This window comes from Thermobia domestica, chromosome 13, assembly GCF_964235325.1.
Source record: "Thermobia domestica chromosome 13, izTheDome1.hap1.1, whole genome shotgun sequence".
Lineage (NCBI taxonomy): Eukaryota > Metazoa > Arthropoda > Insecta > Zygentoma > Lepismatidae > Thermobia > Thermobia domestica.
The window spans coordinates 198,383,849-198,406,346 of NC_137466.1; the positions used below are offsets into that span (position 1 = coordinate 198,383,849).

A 22,498-nucleotide genomic window follows, 5' to 3' on the forward strand; every position below is an offset into this window, starting at 1 on the left:
TGATTGAATCAATTCAAACTGTACGTAAAAAAAAAAAAAAGTCCTGAAATAGGTGAGTGGCCAGGTCATTTTGGACAAGACTGTACATATTGTTTGTAGATTTTTTTTGTTTAAGTTATTAGTTATAAACTTTTCTACTAATTTGGCCAAGTAATCATTAATGGCATTAGCAAATTGCGTAAGTTCGGTAATATATATATATATATATATATATATATATATATATATATATATATATATATAGTGGTGTATTTACGATTTTGTTTCGGGGGGGGATTTGCTAACTTTCGGGAGGGGCTTTGCCTGAAAATGTGAAAATTCTGCAAGATATTTCATATACTTCACTATAGTAAGATTTCGGGGGGGCTTAAGCCCGGAAGCCCCCCTAAATACGCCACTGGTGTTAAAAGAGGATCTTCTTGCCCTAGATTCTTTCCGAAGTGATTTGCCAACCTTCATTTAGCTGGAAGCTTACCTAATATAGTTTTTTTTTATTATTATTGTTATTTTACGATACTACGTAAAATTGTTCTGTACATCTTGTTTAAATATGGATCAACATCAATATATAAGGTAATCAAAAAAAGATCTTACCGTTTTTAACGTTCCATTGTAATGTGCTCACAGGGAGGAAGCAAAATGACGCATGTGCCTGCCAAGCAATCAGGAGTTACTCTGACCATCGACTTTCAATAATACAGGCGAGTTGTGCACATATAGCAGTCATAGCTCGTCCAGTGTCAAAGAGAAATGAAAGCATCGAAACATATTATATATATAATGAAAATACTATCACACAACACAAAAGGAAGTAAGCTATAAGCGCTATCGCTAAATGCTTCACCGGAGAAGAGGAACGAGTTGGAAGGAAGTAAAGAGTAACTTTTACATTTTCATTATTGTTTTCATGTTTCTCTTCAACTGACAGAAAACAATATATTAGACATCATATCAAGAACATAAACTTAAATAATATTATTCTGTCAAATCGTTATTAAAAATACTTTCGAATGAAAGAATGTGCGTATATTTGGGGATATCGAAGGCAACAAACCGTGCCGATTTTTTATTTCGAATTTTCTTCATTGTTGAAACAATATATGGTTAAAGATTTGGATATTCAATTTCAACAATGAAGAAAATTCTTAATAAAAAATCGGCACGGATTGTTGCTTTTGATAGGTTACGAAGTTCTTTCTCTAAAAAATTGAAGTTTCTAGCTTGAATTTTGTAAAAGAAATTGTAAATTTTTGTGAAAGGTAAAAAATACACGAGAGAGATAAGAAGATTGTAGTGACATCTATCGGCAAAACTTGTCTCTTTAACACTTTAACCGAAACATTAGTTTTAGGAACGTTATCAGAAATAGAAGGTCTCAGAGACCTCTAAGCTAATTTCGTAATACATTTACTTTGAAATGTATTTAAGGTTCTTTTTTATATACATGGTATATGAAAGTTTAAAATAAAAGAGCCAAATAAACTTAAACTTTCACCAGCAACCAGGGATACCACCACTGTGTTTTAAAATTTATCACTGGGTCTCAGAGACCCATGTTTCGGTTAAAGTGTTAAACCAACCTTAATGTAAAGAAAAAAACAGGTTTATAAGAAATAAAGTGGGCCCATTGCTCGAAATTTATTGAAACAACACGCTTAGAAAAAATACAGGTTTGCCAGCGACTGCACATGCAATATCAAACCATGATTTGAGAAATAGAATTACCAAGAACGTAATCAAAAGGTAGATTTAAAGAAAGAAACTTGATAATTGAATTTTTCAATTTTTTATTTTAAACAAAATTTCTCTTACATATATCATCACAATTTTAGAACAGTTTTGTTCCATCACAGGAAATTTACCGTCTGTTTCAGCACCAATTTTGAGTGAAAACAGACCAACAGTTTAACGCTGAATTCGAACTACATAAGTCCTACAGATCAAATTTGTAGTCATGTGCACAAAAATTACAAGTACTGAACACACAGCTACTCAGTAACTTTTATCTTAGATCTTGGAGCGATTTTACTTTTCATTGCTAGAGAGAACTAGTGTCAATAAGAAATTATAAAACGAAATAAAGGAATTGTTTATAAAATCATTTTACAAAATACAAGATCTCTAAATATGTATTCTCTTCTCACAATTATTCCACTTTTTTCTCGAATTGACCAAAACAATCACACTATCAGCTATTCAAGTAAGAAATACATTAATAAAAATATATTCTTTGGATAAATCCTGAAGTTGTCACTGCAAACTGAATCACCACCAATGACAATCATAGATGCAACTCTGACCAACAGAAAGTTGAGTTTATATACAGAGATCCATACTGGATACTTAAAAAATAAAACAGAATTTTAATTATATTAATTAAAGAAGTAAACGACCGATTTTTAACACACAAACTTTTCCATAGATGCGAATTCAATGATACACGAAGACTGAAAGAGTGCAAGACTGAACCGGGATTTGAACCTGGGGTCTTCGGCGTACAGTGCCGTGGCGTTAATCACTAAGCTACCCAGTCCGTTCCCTGAATAGCCATACGCTCTCTCATTCATGAAGTCGGTGTTCTTTTACTCAAACCACATGGTTTCTGAAAGAATACCAACTTCAAGAGTAAGAGAGTGTATGGCTGTTTAGGGAGTGAACTGGGTAGTGTAGTGGTTAAAACAGAGGCACGGTACGCCGAAGATCCAGGTCCAAATACGCACTTCTTCACACAGATGATAATAATACAAAGCAGATATTATTATTGTGTTCAGTACTTATGTTCTAAATGCAAGAAAGACCATACACTACGGCGTTTTTCGCGTGACGTCAGATCACATACACAAGTACTGTTCAACCAAGCAAAAATGCTATCAATAAATAATTAAACACAAATATTAAGTAGAAAAATTCTTCACAGATACAAGCTCTATACTTAAATACCAGTTAAAATAAATGGTCACCCAAGATTGTCAGTTCATTTTAACACAAAAAGTTCTATTCCCGTATAAACCATTTCTTTCCACTAGTTTAAGACACCCAATATATCGCTCATTTGCTAGAAGAGTGATGTAAATACGAAATCAATAACAGTAGTGTGGGCAATATATACAAAAAAAAAAACATGTCTTTTACGAACATGGATTTGCTGAAGCCTTCAAACCGTATGTTTTATAGTTCATTATAAGGATGTAAGATAAGATGTTATCTTTTAAAATATTAAATCGCTCTTACGAAGCATGCACTCAATCTTCAGTCCTCTCCAACCCCCCAACCCCCCCTAAAAAAAATCTTACCAAACTATTCAAATATTCATTACATCTTGCGTCTTTATACTTCCATCTACCTCCATTACCATTTATCTTCGGCATTATATTTTGAGAAAATGAGTATAAAAGGAACGTGGCATTCAAAATACAAAACATTACGACCGATTGCAAAAGTAGACTACGCAACACTAAATATCTGGTTTTAACAAAGTAAAAAAGAAAAAAAAAAAATAAGTATTATACAATATTCACAAATTTGTAAAAGGCAAGATTCTTGATTGAAGTTGCACAAAAACATTTCTTAATACATACAATCAAATTAAATATAATAAGCTTGTCGAAAAAGTATCCGACCTCCTTTGTTTAAGAAAACTAGGCGTAGGTTGGGAAAATTTTGCGTCGTGGAAGAGGGGTCTATGATGTCTTTGGCCTTCAGATGGCATTACTTTCATTTGTATCTTCTATTGTGGAGGAATGGTTATGATGGATGTTCTTCTGTGATCTCGGCGCGGTTAAAATGTTAAAGATATGGGGTGTACAATAGGACACGAGAACGAAGTCACAACCGACTCCGTGGGTACACCCAACCTCGCCAAGGCCTGACAAAGCGCGCGAAGACCCAGAAAAGATCGCCAGCTGCGTAAAAAAAAAATCAAACCAATGTCGATTGTTTTCCTAGGTTGCCAGGGAGGACCCACACCTTTAAAGGACTTCTCTTTAGATATTTTCTGTCGTTTACATAACGCTCTTTGTCAAAAATGACCGACATGTGGATTTTAAAGCCCGAAGACTGTACTAGGATAATGATTCCATTCATGCAACTCAAGTGATTGTCCTTTTCGGCACAGCACAAGATTTCGATGTTTCGTCAACCTCCTTACTCTCCGGGTATAGCCTCGTGAGACTTTTGTCTGTTCGTGAATTCAAGAAGTACCAGACAGAAACTCGCTTTCGTATCCGAGAGGAGATTTAGAACAACGCGGCGGCTGCATTCGTAACACATCTCAGTGAGGTGGTTCAGGCCTTTTTCGAGCAGTGAAAAGAGCACCAAACTCAGTGTGTGGAAGCAGGAGAGAACTAGTTTGATGGCGATTATGATGAAGAAAATGCCAAGTGAATGTATTGGTTTTCCGAGATTATGGTCGGATACTTTCCGACAGGCCTCGTGTTGTACTAGATTAAACGAAGCAAGTAAATCTCTTTCCCCCTTTTAATAATATTTACAACTATGTATTTACTTAAGATGCTGTATTATCCAATAAGAGAGAGCTGAGTAGCTACTACCTTGTTTAGGAATATAAATAAATATTACTTAGCCTAACCTTGCCACTTACGTACTTTGTAGCTTTATATTACATGATACAGTTAATCATTATATATATATTTCCTAATTCTTTTAGTATGTAACACAAGACAAGTTCCCGTACAGATTATGTTAAATAAAGTACAATATTCGAAACTATAACAAGAATTATATGAAGAAAAAAAAAGAAAAAGGATTATATCCTGTGCACATTTTGAGGGAAGAATGACACAATATGGTTTCCAAAATTTCTTCAGATAGAGATTTCCACAAAGCATCACTGAACTAAATTAAAGAGATATACCCACTTTCTGCATATACTTCATTAAAAAAATTCATAAAATGTAATTTATATCAGCCTCCTGCAAATGAACGATATTTTTGTTCTTTGGTTTCTTCTTCTTGAAAAAAAAAATCTTAAAAATACAAAGTCACGAACTGTAAACATATATGACACATAATAATAATAAAGAATATTGACTTTCCTTTGTCTTAAATGTCAAATTATTACAGAAAGAAATAATAGCAATAAAATTACCAACACATCAAAAATGCAAGAATTAACGGCAAGAAAACAAATGTTTTAAACTGTCAAAATATACAAGTTCTGAAAAACATAAATAAAAAATAAAACTACATACAACTATAATTCTGATCAGTTAATTTTCGAGAATTTTTCACAGTAGAAATGGAAAAATGAGAACAGTATCCTAATCTGGAGAGAATAGGATATAAAAAAAATAGCAAAAAGTTATTTGCTTATCACTTTCCAGCATGGAATTTACTATTTGGTCAGTCTTGCTTCACGAGACTAAAACACATATATCGTTTTGTAATTATTTCAACAATCCTTATTAGTACACTTAACTAAATTGATAATTTTTCAGTAATTATCTTTTTATTCCCCTGCATTATAAGAATAAACAAAGCAAAAGGGTGTATATTCATTTTAAGAAGTATGTCGTGTGATAAGACAGTAAAATCAATTTCGATATGCTTCTGTAACTGCGGCAAATTTAATGTCTATTCGCTTGATTTATTTATTTTCCACATTCCCCGATCCACTAAAGAACCAAATACTTACACGAATATGCGCTTAATTATAATACGAAATTTTTAAATGAAACGCGTTGTAAGTACAGTAATATGTACATAATTATCCACTGTTGTTAGGATAAGGAATGGTAACGATTCAGATCTCAACTATGGTCGCCAGCACCTCTATAGGAATAAGACGGGAACTGTAGCTGTAGACTACTTACATGAACTCAGCATCCTTCAGCAGTATAACTGTAAATTTTTGTTTCCACCGGAGTTGACGGCAATATCGTCAATGCTTAGTCGATTAGTACATATTTGATGAAGAAAGATTTTTTCCAACGCAATTTTAGTAAGTCTTTTCAGTCTATCAGCCAGGTGAATGTAATGACATCCGACATTTCCAATGCATACATCGCATTCGTCTTCAGGGATTATAATGGAGAGATCGGAGATGTGAGCATGTATATATAGTGACTAATTAGGGGCAGAGCTATGAAATAGAAGCTTGTGATTGGCTGAGGAAATGCTGGCTCCTGATTGGTTGTTGTTATGGCTACGAGAAATGGTTTTGTTCATTTTCTGTTTTTTGTTTCTGAAAAGAGCCGACCAGATAGGGTTCAGTTGAAACCCAGTCTCTGTTGACATTGTTCCTTTCCCGTGAGATAGCTATGGCTTCCTTTATTGTTCTGTCCCAAAAATAGCTGCACTTGGCTACTATGATGGTATTTGTAAAATCAATTGTGTCCAAGCTCTATCCTATGCTCTGCTTGTCCTGACAACAGCCAATCAGGAGCCAGCATCCCTCAGCCAATCATAAGCACCCATTCATAGCTCTGCCCCTAAGTAGTCACAATACATACATGCCCATATCTCCGGTTTCTTCATTGAATTCGTAACGTCGGATGTCAATACATTCACCTATACATTTCATACAAGAATCTCTCAATATTTCATGGGCAAAACAAAGCAACTGCTACGCATCAATGAGCAGCATATCTCTGACCCCACCGAAGTTAACTGAAAAGAACTGTACAAAATGCTTAAAATCTCAATTGACTACAAGACTATGTACATAACTTCGAACAGACAATACACTAGAATGAAAGGTAATGTTAACCCAACATTTACCAGAAATTAAACCGATATAAATCAATCCAATTACTTTAATCTGACAAACTTTAAAATGGCTTATTGGAAGTGAATCTATGAATGAGATCTAAAGCCCACTTGGGTTGATCAGCAGGAACCATATGACCCGCATCTCGGACAAGAACTTCTGTTAATCTACCCGCTGTTTTAGAATAACCTGCTAATTCATTCCCTACATACCACTTGTGACGTTTGGCTGTTTTATATTTCTCTGCTGCGCTCCACTCTAACACCTGAAGATAGTTCAAGGTAAGTGGATACGCCACTATAATATCCAACTGTCCGTTGTAAATTAGAACACGGTAATGTTCGAGTAAGGCTTCAACCCAGCTCTTTACAGACTGCATCACATCCTCTTTCAGATGTTGTTCCACGGCTGTACCGTTATTGAAAGGTTTACTTCCAACATGGATAGCTCTTCGAGTATCCTCTTTCTGAAGAAACTCTGCATAATCACCCGAAATCACTGGTTCATTATTATGAAGATAGTTGAAGTAAAAGGTAAATCCTGTCATATTGTAGAAATAGGAATGTACCTGAGTTAAATCTCCATTCAGAAGTCTATCAAAAACCTGTCAATGGAAGAAAATTTATATTAATATATTTATAAATATTAATAATTAATTTATATTTAGAAAGGTAACTAACCCGGACAAAAATTTAGTCATCCCAATAGAACTTACCTAACATTAGGTAATACCGCCTCTGACCTGGATAACTGCCTATTTTCTATTTGGAAATAGCTCTACAGAATGTTGTAGGTATGGCTAATTGGTGTGAATACATTTACTCATCAGCAGATACAGCAGTACCAGTAAAGTGTAGAGATGCCTATTTCTGAGTTTCATAAATTTGCAATCTGACTTAAATCTGGGAATTCTGCAGGCCAAATCAGATATGACAAGAGTAACCTGAATGGTCACGGAGGATAAAAACAAGAAAAGGAAAAATATAAAATCATCAGGAAAATAAAAGGAACGCACTTACCAGGGTAGAGCAGTGCTAATGACCTTGCGTCCAAACCAAAGACCACATGTCAATGATGGAAACATGGGTTGCAATATGGCGGGGTTTATTTGATGTGTGATCTTTGGTTTTGACAAAGTGTTGCTATCACTGCTTTACTCTCGTAAGTCCGTTCCTTTTACCCTGTTTTATTTATTTGTTTCTTATCCTGTTTTTATCATCCGTGACCAAGATTCCAGGTGAGAGTCGAAAGCTCAGAAGTGTAAGCAGTATTCAGGAATTGCATAAACTTACTTATGTAGAAGGTTATCATTCTACTTATGTAGAGTGATAACTAGAATTTTTGAGCGTGTTATTAGAATGTATGAAAAAATAATTATACTTTTTTTTTATTTAAAAACTAATAACGTGTAATCGTTTCATCATCAATATTGGTTTCATCAGACAGACAGTGTCTGAAGAAGCGATACTGGGTTGCTGGCAAAACGGTTACACGTTATCAGTGTTTAAAAAAAACAATATGTCTTTGCTCAGCGAGTTGTTTAGTAAAATTTCAGAGATATGTATTCTTAACAACTTGAGAGAGAGAGGTTTTAGATAGGCATAACTCCTAACAAGCCACAAATGCCCATATTCATTTGAACTACCCTCCCCCCTTTAATTTTGCATGTTCTATCACGTGGTATACGACACATAATACATCTTTGTGTATTCAATGCAGAAGGAACAATCTCCTTAAAATTTCTGCCTTTAAAAGAATTAAATCATATATATATATATATATATATATATATATATATATATATATATATAATTATAGCAAACAAAGTGGAAACTTCGATCATATTTTTAAACAAAACTTTCGAAATTCAAATTCCTCAAAGAGTGAATGGAGTTTTTATTTTAAAAGTTTATTGGATTGACTAATGTGTCGCACTCAATATATATATATATTTTTTTTTGAAGAGTTGGACTTTGAAGGGACGATAAAGGAAATTTTCGAATACTGGTGTTTATTTAATGTAATTAATTTACTTACAATGCAAGGAAAAGCACTTGAAGTATAGATAGAACAGAGAAGTCATTATCAACACATTTGTACAAAAACATAACTTTTATTTATTTATTTACGAACTTAGTGAAGCAAAACGTAACATACAGTTATTATGCACACAAGTGTTTTAACAATGTCATTACAAGTTATACCAAACCGACCGCTCCACGCCATCTGTTAGCGAGTGGTGGAACTACATCTAGCCTAGGAGCAAACGTGTGGTCAGCGCGCCGCGTCGTCCTATGGCTAACCAGCGTATCGAGAGCTTTCTAGACGTATACTACAAATTATACAATTATTAATATCAACGTACTTGTCTTTACGTTCAGTAATATTATAGTATTTTTTCGATAGATTTTAGATAAAGTGTAAAAATTAAATGAACACATAAAATAAAGAGCCCACTTACATCAAATGCTTTGTCCCACTGCTTCTCTTCTATATATTTTACACCTTCAGCTTCTTGTTGATGGAATATTTCTCTATCATTGATATCAATGAGACCAAGTTGATACAGATAATCGCCATACTTCAGCATATGCTCTGGATCACTGAGACCATTTCCAATGGCCATGCCTGTTGGAATAGAAGGAAGACTATCATACATTATAAAGTAATGAACGTAAACTAAAGGCATGCAATACAAAATTTATGAATGGCTTCACTATTACTCCTTTTTTTATAAGCACCTTTATATACGCTGCCTACAATTTTAGACGCGTGTTTACGTTGCCTAAAAATCAAATCATGTAACCTGTACTTCTACATACACAAGTGCGTAGCCACGGTTGTTCATTGTTTAATTTATAACTTGCAGTTTAAAATGAACATAATAGCTTTTTTTTTTTTTTTCATTGACATTCTTCCTTAAAAACCCCAATAACCATACTAAATATTTCAACCTGATAGGTTGAGAGTCAACATTAACCAAATAACAAGGAAAACTCGTGATTCAAGTTCATACGTACGTACGTAGTACTGTGGTGTAGTTGGACGTACGTGTTTCCTACTATTCGCGTCCTTAATTTTGATTATATAGTTTGGAAAAAGTGCTGTTTATACATGACAGAAATATGGTAATAATTTCTAGTGTTACTGTATTTGGTTTTGAGATTTTTTTAAAATTAGTGCAGTGAATGCGATTATACAAATACTATAAATTCAAATGAAAATACAACATAACAATAATATTAAAATAACAGCTTAGATATTTTAAACACAAAGTTCTCTTTACAATCCTTTTGTTTGACACAAAAAGTGATTCTGTAACACACTGATAAGTGAACTTATATACCTCTTCATTTAATCCTTTTTACTCCCTAACGATATGAATCTTCAGTTTTCGGATGCGAGAAAGTGATTTGACAAAAACTCATTTACGAGAGACAGTGATATCTCTTTTCGCAATGGCCTAATGACTTTGGCAAACAACTATTGAACTGAATATATCATTTTGCAGTGTGGTGGAAATCGCATTACAGCTACTGAGTTTGGGAAAAGTTACTTTAGGGACAAAATTCACTTCGGGGAGGCCTAACAACTTCCTTGAAATATAGTCAATATACCGTTTTCGGGTGCAAGGTGATTCCATTAGTGTTGATTTTGGAAAATTTTATTTAGGGTCGACTAAAGGGGAGGGGGATTCGAGAACTATCGCGAATTTAAAGACTGTTTTAACGCAGAGATTATATTATCAAGTACTTCCGTTAATCTAATCTTTTACACGAAGACCACAATTTCAGCAAAATTAAATGGCAGCAAAATATGACATGACAAGTTTTAACTTGACTCAAGTTGTTACAGGTTTCTAATAATACGTTTATTCTATTAATCAGTTTACCTTGGAAGTTAATCTTAAGCTTTGCTGTTGGATTTTCTTCATGAATTGTATATGACACAGCCGGAACATATTTACCTAGAAGAAGAAAAAGAAAACAATCATAGAAGATATAGATTATATAACAGAATCGATATTCAAAAGTTATTATTATTGTTATTTTTTATTTGTTTTCTAAATCTGGTCAACCTAGAATATGTTTAGAGCAAAGAACACTCACAGAGAATCGTTAAGTTCAATTCCTGTTAGACTTAGGCCTACGAAACTTCACGCGTATTTTGAAGCTTCCTCGTGGATATATGGTTAACACAGAGATGAAAATAACCACTCACCCGGAGCGAGTGGTTCATCCGTGCGGGCGAGTATTTAATATTAACCCGAAGGTAAGTAAATGATTCTTATTGTGCGATGTGGGCTAGTAGCTTTTTTCTTGGGCTAATAAAATTTTGTTGCTTATTTGCATCCCTGGGTTAACAAATGCGTCTTTACCATGGGATATCAGGATTCGCTTCCCGGTAGTGATTCAGATCCTACGTTAAACAGTACTTCTACGTTTTGCTGCTCAAAAATGAATGATCGAATGAATTACACATTTGCGTCACAAACGATCGAAATCGAATGTATATTTGAATTTCATTGCACCATGAAAATATTATCGTGTCCCTGTTTTTAAAGTAAGTACATATTAAGCTTATAAATACACGAGAACTAAAGCTAATTAACCTTATTTTACATTACTTAACTTTTTTCTGTGAATTAAACTGTTAATGAGTACATATATGTGGATGATTCAGAAAGTGATGCCTCCAAGCCCACTACTTGACCAATAGTACTGCAAACATTCTGAACTATTTATCATTCATGCACTCATGTTTATGCTATAGAATGTCACTTGTTTCACCTTCCTATCTCTTCTCGTTCCAGAGTAATAGAACAATCCATGGTATTCAGCGGTGACGCCCGGGTTGAGCCAGGGGTCTGTCATTGTATTTCTGACTGCGGAAGGTTGGGCACCCAGGAACATTCATCACCGGCGATGAATCGTGGATACACTATTATGACCCGGAAACGAAGCGTCAGTCGATGGAGTACCGCCACATGTCCTCTCTTCCGCCAAAAAAATTAACTTGTCTCATCTGCTAGCAGTGTTGTTGACATTGTCTCACCCTGCCTATACACCGGATCTTGCACCCTGCGACTTTGGGCTCTTCCTCAAACGTAAGGGTGAACGCTATAGTTGTGACGCGGAGGTGGAAGCAGCAGTTCGGCAATGGTGTCGCCAGCAGCCACCACAATTATTCGCCAGCGACAAGAAAAATCTTTCTGAATCATCCTCGTATTAGTGGATGTAGGTAAATGATTTTTACAGAATCAATTGAGGAATTAAATTGAAAAAAAAATATAAAATAATATAAAAGAAATAGGTTGAGTAGCATTGGTAATATCAATTGCTTTTTACTTCTTGAATGGCATGAATTTTTCTGCTCGTATGATTATTATCCTATGGCAAATTTATTATTTTTGCTGTAATATTAGACCTCGTATCAGAATTTAATGAATGCCTTCAAAATAAAAAAAAATCACTGGAGGCACCAAATCCGGAAGGAAAGAGGGTGTATGTGTGGTGATTTCACGAAAAGTTTTACGCTGGTTTTGTCACCATTACTCATTTGACTTACCTTTTGTAGAATTCTGAAACCACCACTGCTGGTAAAATACTTATTGCTACGATACATCAAAACAAATAAAGGAACAAAAGAAGAACTTACCTGCATAGGACTCCCCAGTTACATAGAATTGATTTTTCTGAAGATGCGGAAACAATGTAAAAAATTGTACAAGAGCATTGTAGAGATCTCGTCCAACCGCAGTTTCATTGCGAGCATAACCGTTTTCGTGTTCAGTGAAACTGAAACCTGCAAAAATAAAATAATAATTAAACAGGCACTAAAAACTCATCTTATAATACTCTGCGATGACCAGATTTTTCACGAATCAATACAAAACTTACAAATATCTTCCTTTTCAAAGCAGTAGGCTGGTACGTGCTGAAACCTTGTTCTGAATGGAGAGGGAACATAGATTAATTTTAAAACTCGTCTGAGTATCCAAATTAAGTAGCTGATTAACGGAATGATGCTTTTTTATTACATCTTGTCTTGTCTCGTTTGTTATCGGCTTCGGAAGTTTTATTTAATATCGACACAGACCTACATCTGTTTCGCTTTAGAGAGACATTTTTAACTTTATGAATGACACCATGATATAAAACCTGTTTTCCAATTCTGATGAATGGCAATCGAGGAATTTCTCCGAAATATTTACTAACTGAAAAATCCTGGTCGCTATATGAATACGTACAAGGTTAGTAATTTTTATTAGAATTTCAAATATGTTCCTTACGCTCCAGCGGCAATTCAATATGTTCTATTTATCAATTTTATATCAGGTTAAAAACATGAAAATGTTTTATACATACAACTGCCTTATCATTTGGCTTTCAATTATCCGACAAAATAACCCAAGTCCACTGACTTCGTCAATAAAATGTATTGGGAAACTGAAATATGTTTTGATTCCAATGATGATACGTAATTATAGCAACAACTGAACCCAGTCACTTTCATAACAATCACGTACGTTGTCATGTAGCACGCAACTACTGTCTCACTGAGTAAACAAATGACAGCGTACTCTGCAACTAACCCTTGCTACGTTTATTTCATCATAACCTATTACTAAAAATGGTTCTTTCTCTATTCATTTTAACTTACCTGTTCCTACTGGATTGTCAATGTAAAGCACTGAATGCATCAGCGTCCAAGCATATTTTCTCGGTTTTAATTTCAGATCTTTCGTCAGTGCAAACGGGCCATTTTCAGCGAACAAACCATACAGTGACGATGCCCCAGGACCTCCCTGCAGCCAAAGAACAACTGGGGAAGATGATATTGGACTGTGCTACAGAAAATCAAAAGAAAGGAAAAAAAATCATGATTAGAAACCTAAAAATATACGTATTTAAAAACATTTTAACACGCATTGGATTTCGAATGACAGTATTTCTGCACCCACCTTTCAAGTCCCGTTTACATTGTAATGCATCACATTTTTAAACTCTTGCTATAACAATCGTCCCGATGTCTAATGCTAGGTCTTTCAGGTTATGACCAATATTTAAATAATGCCAAAAATTTAAAATTTATGTTACTGTGGAGAATTAAAAAAAAAAAAAAAAAAAATCTTATGACAATAGAGAACAGCTTTTGTGTTAAAGCTGCCAGTTCTCAAAGTTCTCTTGGTGGTCTCTATTCAGAGGAAGATTATCTTTGGTCCTTATATGACTATTCGAATGTATATTTCTTCTATTTGTTATATAAAGCAAAAAAAAAAAAAAAAGTATTTTATGGAATCTTAAAATATTCTTTTTTTTTTTTTCGATCACTACATGACGCTGACTTTGCAAATTTTCTTTCTTTGCAAATAAATGTTTTGATAAACTTAAAATTGTTATATCATTGTTTTCTACATTCTGAACTCTTCTTGCTCTTGACCTTAATATCGCATTTTATCATACCTATGAATTTATCCTCGCATCTACAAGTGATTACTCATACGTCTGTTAACATTTCATAATTCGTGAAACAGCTCTTGTAAGATGATGATTTTATTTTTAATATTGATGACGATTTTAAAATAATTCTTCGTTACTATTATTTTCATAATATCCCGTAATTCTGTGAAATGGTTGGCAATGAAATAAAAAATCAATTCGATTTTGCGAATTCTGACTCATTAGATCTTTTTTTCAAAGATTTGTGTATCTCTTTTTACTATATAACAATTATTGCATCTATTTTCCTCCTTAATTTGTTCAAGAAATACATTCCTTCTGATCTATCATTACTCCACCCCTCTCATTCTCAAACAATGGATTCAGTAAAGTTTCGAAAATTTGATGATTACAATGTGAAAAGTATTTACGTGACATATTCAGAAATAGTGCTAGATGTACACGTTTTACTAATAAGATAATGTTTTGAGAAATACAAAGGTTGTGTAACCTTTCTATTTGCATGATCCTTGCCTCGATTCTCGGAGAGACCAAATTAAACTATCAATTCGTAATTACTTATCGAGTGTATATCAGAGAATATATATATATATAACGGATCTCCTATCCACTGATGTTCCTCAGCCAACTTTGAGTGTTATACTAGGGTACTCTCCTCGGGACACATAATGGCTTTACCTCTTTTTGACAATAAGATATGTTATATATACATAAGATCTTAGTCAAAAAGAGGTTAATCCATTGTGTGTCCCTGATGAAGAGTATCCGACTATAACACTTAAAATACAGGAAGAAAAATTAACTGGAAAACATTGATGGGTGAAAATGATCCATTATATTAGTTCGTATTTTATATACCTGAGGGAGAGGCTGAACTCCCACCAGCTGTCTTTGCCTACCAGATATGGTGGGTATCAAAGCTTCTCCGGGATGGATCAACCAGTAGTCTTCAGATGAAATCAGTAAGGGATCTATAAAGGCTAAAAGGCAAACGTGCTCCCTCTATTTGACACACGCCCTGAAATCCCACATGCTTTGTAGACGTAATACTTCAACGCTTATTCGATTTCGATGCATAGAGGTTGTTACGTAGTAAGCTTCATGATTCAGCTACCTTTGTTCCCAGGTTTCCCGAGGCACTTATTTTACAGGGGTTATCTGAACTACTGAGCCCCACTGAAAAGAGCAGAGAACGAGAAAATAAATTTTGCCTTCACTGGTATCGAACTAGGGGTGTCCAGTTAGTAGGTAAATCCCTTGTCGACTACTATACCGGGAGTTTTAGAAGACGACGACCCTGACAGAAAACTTCTCGTCCTTTAGGCTAGACGCTGAAATTAGGCTAACGACCTTATGCCAAATAATAAAAAGTGAAGTTCAGGAACCAATAAAGATGCCTAGGAAGGATGAGAAGGTGAAAATGGAAAGGCTATAATAAGGATCAAAAGCTGATAATTGGAACTTAGAACTTACGTACCAAAAAAAAAACGAAATGAAATCTTTAAGTTTTACGTCCCACGGTTATGCCGGTTAAGCTAAAGGAGAAGTTGATTATGAGAAATGAATGAAAATGGTGGAATGAAGAAAGTGGGAGGAAACGGGAGAACCCGGAGAAAACCCACGAGCACGATAACTTACGTATAAGGTGCAAGAACATCTGGGAATTATGCCAATAAGGGATCGAAAGAAGAATATAGTAGGTATATTGGAACAAAGGCGGATAATCCCGTGCTGCAGCACCGAAAGATAACATTTCACACACACACACACACATATATATATATATATATATATATATATATATATATATATATATATATATATCATCGATTCTAAAAAGAGACGTTAAATTCCATACAAGCAGGTGTATATTTACATATTTTGGATGAATATATATCATACGTAAAAATTCTATTGGCAAAAAAAAAAAAAAAATCAAATTGTTTTCCGATATCTATACTTGTAGAAAGCTGAAAATTTCGCTTCAATAAACCAGACAACTGTGGAACTTCTCAGGTCTTGTTATAGCTAAGTCATATTGCTATCGATGATACGAGACATGGAAAATCCCCTTTAAACTACGTTATCATAAATACTGTCTGTTAGTAATCGTATTGTTATCAGAAAAGATAAAGTTCAAATCTTGACTTTTATTTATTTATTCTTTTTTCTTTCTTTTAATGTAGGTCTTGCCTGCTGCTCTATAGCCTTGAAGAGAAGTAATCTTTTCATTTCTACAAAGCAAAGAATCAATACTAACAGACTGCTACTACAATATTACTCAATCATAAAGAGAAATACTGATAATTGTTTTTTTTAAAAAAAGAAGTTATTTACTTTTATAGTAAATAAGGCAATTTTGTCATTTTAACAAATCTTTGTGCTCTACTAACTGACTAACTATGGCCTATAAAACCCGGAAGTTCAATACCGGATTCACAAAAGCTCTCAATTGACTTCTGTCCCAAGCCAACTGGATCTAGTTTCTACTTTGTATTCCAATTTCTGTGAGATCCATCTTAATATTGTCCACCTATCTGCGCCTAGGTTTTTCTACTGGTCGTTTTCCGATTGGATTTCTAGTTAAAACTTTGAAAGCGTTCGTACTTTCTTCCATTCTGGTTATATGATCTGTCCACCTGAGCCTCCTGAAGTTGATGACCCTAACGATGTTTGGTCCGCCATTCCCCATTCTTGTTTCTCTTGGGTCCGAATATTCATCTCAGCATTTTATTTCTAAATATTTTCAGTCTGCGTTCTTCCCTCAGAATAAGTGACCACGTTCCGCAACTATACAGCACAACAGATATGATTATCGTTTTATATATTTTAAGCTTCACACTCCTCGACAGAATTCGCGACGACAAAAGATTTTGAACTGAATAATAACACGAATTCTCTGCTTTTAGTCGACATTTAATTTCTTCGTGGATAAGGTTGCCAATATTTGATCCTATATTAATATCCACAGAAGCTTTTGCCCTACGCATGACTAAAAGGAAAACGAAATACTACGTAAGTCGTATATTTCGTGTCATAAACCCAGACTTTTAAGTTATAAAATGAGTTTTCTCTCGACTGATAATTTACACAAGCAAGCACATAGCCAAGGAGGAAGGGGGGGGGAGAAGTCCGGTGGGTACGGAGCCCCCTTCCTTCGAGACCAGAAATGAAAAAAATTAAGGAAGGATTAAACAAAATGAAATGAGAAAAAGAAGGATCAACGTTAAAAATAAAAAAACTACAGGAAGCTTTTGGTTACTCTTTCTTATGACGAGATTTGTATTACTTGCAATAAATGGTGGCGATGTGAGCAAGATATCCTGGAAGAGTCAGGGAATTTGAAATTTCTAGAAAGGTTACAGAATTCTCAGAATTTCTGCTACTAGTCAGGGAGATTTCAAGCTTCGGAAAGCACAGTGCCTTTCTTTAACAGCGTGGATATTTTTTATCATAATTTTTCGTCATCGCATCCTTGCAGGATCAAACATTATTTTAAAAACAATTTTCTACTGCTCCTTTAACTTGTCATTTGTAACAGACAGTAGTTGACGGAATAATAAAAACAAAAATGTGGAAAGTAAATTATGTTAACATTTGATTCAACAGAAAAAGGAACGCAGATATTGTAAAATATTTTACAAGACATTATTGAGTATGTACTTTCTATAGTAGTTGAGGACATAATGAAAGGAAAATTGTTATATTTGAACAAACAGAGGGGCGTAAATATTGTAAAATCTTTTTTAATACGTTTTTTTATTTTACTCGAGATTCCTTCATAGTTTATTAAAATACTTACCAACATATCCTCATTTTATTGTCCTAACAAACCAATATATGTTGATAGTAAAGTAAAGTAGTTTAGATTGATTGAGCTCCTGAGCCTTCAGAATTTCACGTCAACCCCCCTTCCCCCGTTTCAAAATCCTGGCTAAACGAACCAATATATGTTCTAACTTGTCTTATTTACGATAGTAATGTGTTAGGCCTGTTACTTTGGAACACAAGTATGCAGCAATGAAAACAGATCAGGTTATTACCTATAATCTTTAATAACGTACACGTAAGATGAGTAATTTTATATCATTCTTGCTTGTGTACACCCAACTTTGCTGACACACCTGCTCCCTACGGACGCACCCCCTCGCCGCTTGAAATCTTTAAGTTTAACGTCCCACGATTATGCCGGTTAGGAATGAAGAAAGTGGGAGGAAACGGGAGAATCTCGAGAAAACCCAAGAGCACGGTGTTTGTCCACCACAAAGTCCACACGGCGCGAGCTGGGATCGAACCAGGGACCCCAAGCACCGGAGGTGAACACTCTACCACTGAGCCCCCGCGCGGGCCCTCCTGTCTGATTAAGATAGTATTCGTGCTTTTTAGTAGTCACCTGGTATAAGTTGGTTAGTGTCTTTGGCTCTAAAGTTCTTAACACGTCAGTACACGCCCTCAAATTGTAACATGAGGACACGCCATGACGGCAATTTGCTCACGCAAGTTTTGATAGTTAATTTCAATATTTTTACATTTTTATTGAGAGTGAAAAATTTATTCTATGAAATTTTGGCTTCTTAGCTTTTTATAGACACTTTCACTACCTAAAAAAGATTAACCTAAAGATTTTGAGAAAATTTTTGTTATGTTTCCACAGTTTTTGAATTTTCTATTACTACACGAGAACACGCCACGTTAGCATATTGCTGCATTCTTGGATTTACAAAGTAACGCCAGAACACGCGCTGTGAGCAAATTGCCGCATTAGCTATTTGGGCTATAGGAAATTTTCTCCATCATATTGACACACGTTTTATTATTACAAATACCAAAAAAAAAAAATGTACAAACACCTCATTAATGTACTAGAACAGTGATGTTATGAAACTAGTCCTGTGAAATTTGGAACGTATATTTACATGTCACCTTCTCCTTCCTTATCGTTTGCAGCTAGTCCTTGGTCACACTCGGTGCAGTCTGTGCTTGATGGTCTTATGTTCCTTGCATTTCGGAGTGTTGCCGTTGATGCATAAAACAGTAGTTTTCCTGTTCTTTCTACGAGGGCAGATACAGCAAAGTCTATTGTGACCTCGCTGATCAGGTGCTGCTTGAGGTTCTTGTCTAATTGGCTGAAGTTGAAATATCTCAACTAGCCGGTCCTTTATTGACCTTGCGATTGGATAGTTTGCAGCTATTCTTCTTTGCGTATAAGCTGTCGACCAAGTGATTTCAAGAAGTCTTTTCTTGCAGGCTTCTTGAACTCATTATCTCCCATGTTGTTGGCTTTCCAAATAACAAACGAATTTATTCCACCAACATTCCATTCAAAGAAGAACATTGTTAGTGGCCAGCTATTTGATACACTCGATACGCTATACTATTTTTACATGACGTCACTGACATCTACACCACATTTGTTTTTGTTGTAGAAGGTAATTGATGGTTTGCATGCATCATCTGTACTTTCACAAATCTCATCGTTCTCCTGCCATGTGGAAAATAATACCATATACTTGTTCTTTGCAGCTTTGTACAATACCAGTGCCACCTGTTGTTCTACTCTTCAAACAATAAGTTTAAAGAATGAGCAAACGGCCGTTAAAATACAACACTTAACACTAGAACACGCCCGTTAGCAGCCTGCTCACAACAATCTTTACGTGGTTACACGCGCCGTTAGCAATTTGCTCACGGTGACCAATACACACCCTTCCACTCCAGAACCATGCACGTGACTGGCAAACCCGGTCAGGGTCAGATAGAGGTGGGGTGGGTAGGGGATAACTCGGCCCCTCCGCCCCTATTGTCTTAGAATAAGGAAAGTGCAGGTGTTTTTGCAAAACTGCGGCAATTTGCCGCGGGTGCGTGTAACGACGAGTTAACGTGTACATACGCTGACAACGCCCGTAATGTAAATCTGTACAGAGGAATGCAAGTCTACATCCCAATAATGATTAACACATGAAAGACGACTTACACAAAAATTAGTATATACGCAATGAATTTACATATCGATCCGTTCAATATAACTGCACCACCTAATTTATCGTACCCTAAGTTATGCTGGATTTACTCTGTAGCACAAAGGCGTTGTTACATCCATCTTGCAATTATATATATATATTTTAAAAAGTTCTATTACTTACCGTTGCAGGGAAAAACCAGAAAAATAAATTTGAATTATACTCCTTATTGACAGTTAAGTAGCCTGAATAGCTAACAAAACTGCCGATATTATGTACTTCAGCAGCCTTTTGAGCTTCTTGAATTTTACCGGCTTCAATAAGAGGAGTTAAAAAGAGAGGTTGTCCAGGATCACCTGTCACAGGACGCACCACATGTTTTGGATAAACATTTATGAAGCTTTCGACAACCCCAATGTAAATAGCAACAATTAGAATTAAAATTTTCATTTTGTTCATTTCGCGTCAATAGTTAACACATCTAACATCAACACAAACACATGATCGTATCATGCAAGTGACCAGCGTTGCCAGACTCACAAAAGAGAAAAATCTTAGGCGCGAAAGAATATATCTTTTTATTCTACGGAAAATCTACAGTGACATGAGAGCGCTATTTGTTTTCTTTTCTTTTCTTTTTTTATCACACTTTTTTTTTTTTACTTATGTAGATATGTTTATTGTTGGCTTTGAAATTATGGAAGAATAAATAAAAGTAATAGAGCATTATTACAATTACAAGCATTTTAAAATGTAATATTAATATTAGTTTGTAGCATGACAATAATAATAAAAAAAAGAAAACCACTTACCGATTTGCTATTTTTGCTATTTATTAAAGATAAAGTTATGATCATCTTCATCTTCCAAAGAAACAACATTATATCCTGCAGTTTTCGAACTATTCACAACACGACTTGTCTGCAATGTAACTTAATGTGAAACTGACACTAATTGTATTTCACATTGACTAACTAAAACGCATGCATTCACTGTTGATAATTAGCTTATGTCGGTTTTTCACTTTTGGTGCACTGATTTAACTGAAAGACAAAAGGGAAATGCAGCTTCCAAAGCACCACTACACGGAGTTGCAGTGAGTTCTGAACTGCCGTGTCGTGACAAAACGCTGTAACTTTGGCGGAGCAGTTTTGCGAAAAAGAGCCGTAAAGTTTTCATCCGAAAATGTGAATCGTGTAGAACCACTGTATCTTGACTTTGAAAACACGTTTTTACATGTAATGTTACGTAAATGCATGTTGTGTGATTAAATTTGGTGAAAATTGATTGGTTGACCATTATTGCCTAGTTACACTGATTTTACATGATACAGATCACAGTTTCGGATGAAAACTTTACGGCTCTTTTTCGCAAAACTGCTCCGCCAAAGTTACAGCTTTTTGTCACGACACGGCAGTGAAGCAGTGAGTAGTCATTGGGACATAGACAATATGATAGAAGATAATAACTTTTTGCGTAAAAATGAAATATTGCTACAAAGTTTGAGTAAGATCGTATATAAAGCGTAGGGTCAAATGGGTCAATAGCAAATTACCGTATATCGTACGAGAAGAGCAAATTTTCTTATATGTACCGTCAAGACCGTATGTCTGGCAACGCTGATGAGCAGAGTTCGTAGACCGTCGATTACGTAAGAATGTAAATCATGCGCAAGGTTGCCAATCTAAACATTTCCCACCAAATCTAGTGTATTTCTTCTCCAGCTGCTTCTGAATATTGGGTAAAAGCTAGGAGTCTTGAATAAGAATATTTTAAAAATGTAACGCGTAACTCTTACTTTACTTCACAACAGAAAGTCACTCGTTACCGTTAATTTATCTCATGGAAAAGCCAACACGTTGTAGTACTAATTACTTCTGTAGATTAAATGGGAGAGGAAAAAAGGGCATCTTTAAATGTTTGCTTAAATTTGCTTAAGAAACTCGTATTTTGCGATTGCAGAAAGGTCAATTTCACTTTAAAATTTCATTTGTATTTTAGATTAAAATAGGATTTCATTCGCTTCATACATTTAGCTTCTACTATACAATGCTGATGAATGAATAGGCTACCATTGTCTACCACAAAGCCCACTTAAGAGCTGGGATTGAATTAGGGGTCTCACGCACTAGAGATGGACGCTCTACCATTGAACCACCGAGCCACTCGACTTATTGTTATTGCTATTGCTATTAGTATTAGTATTAGTATTAACCCAACGTTCTTACAGAACTTGGGATATCGAGAAAGCTAATTAGATTGATTAGGATATGTTAAAGTGAATCCCAAAGTAAAGTCCGGGTAGGAAAATTTTTGTCCACGAGCTTTCACGTCGAAAATGGCCTGAA

At 35.0% G+C, this 22,498-nt stretch overlaps 1 protein-coding gene across 2 annotated transcripts; it reads right to left on the bottom strand.

The window, feature by feature from the left end:
- Positions 1 to 1,770: 1,770 nt before the first annotated feature.
- LOC145668925 (venom serine carboxypeptidase-like) lies at positions 1,771 to 21,112 on the bottom strand. Of its 2 annotated transcripts, none has more exons than XM_081737207.1 (6): positions 20,963 to 21,112; positions 13,391 to 13,577; positions 12,386 to 12,532; positions 10,620 to 10,694; positions 9,189 to 9,355; positions 1,771 to 7,331 (listed from the first exon to the last, which is right to left on the bottom strand). In XM_081737207.1, the coding sequence occupies exons 1-6, from the start codon at positions 21,029 to 21,031 to the stop codon at positions 6,789 to 6,791; spliced, it is 1,188 nt and encodes a 395-aa protein (XP_081593333.1). In that variant the 5' UTR covers positions 21,032 to 21,112; the 3' UTR covers positions 1,771 to 6,788. The 2 variants fall into 2 exon arrangements, with proteins under 2 accessions (XP_081593333.1, XP_081593332.1); XM_081737206.1 differs by lacking the exon at positions 20,963 to 21,112 and adding an exon at positions 20,334 to 20,684.
- Positions 21,113 to 22,498: the final 1,386 nt, after the last annotated feature.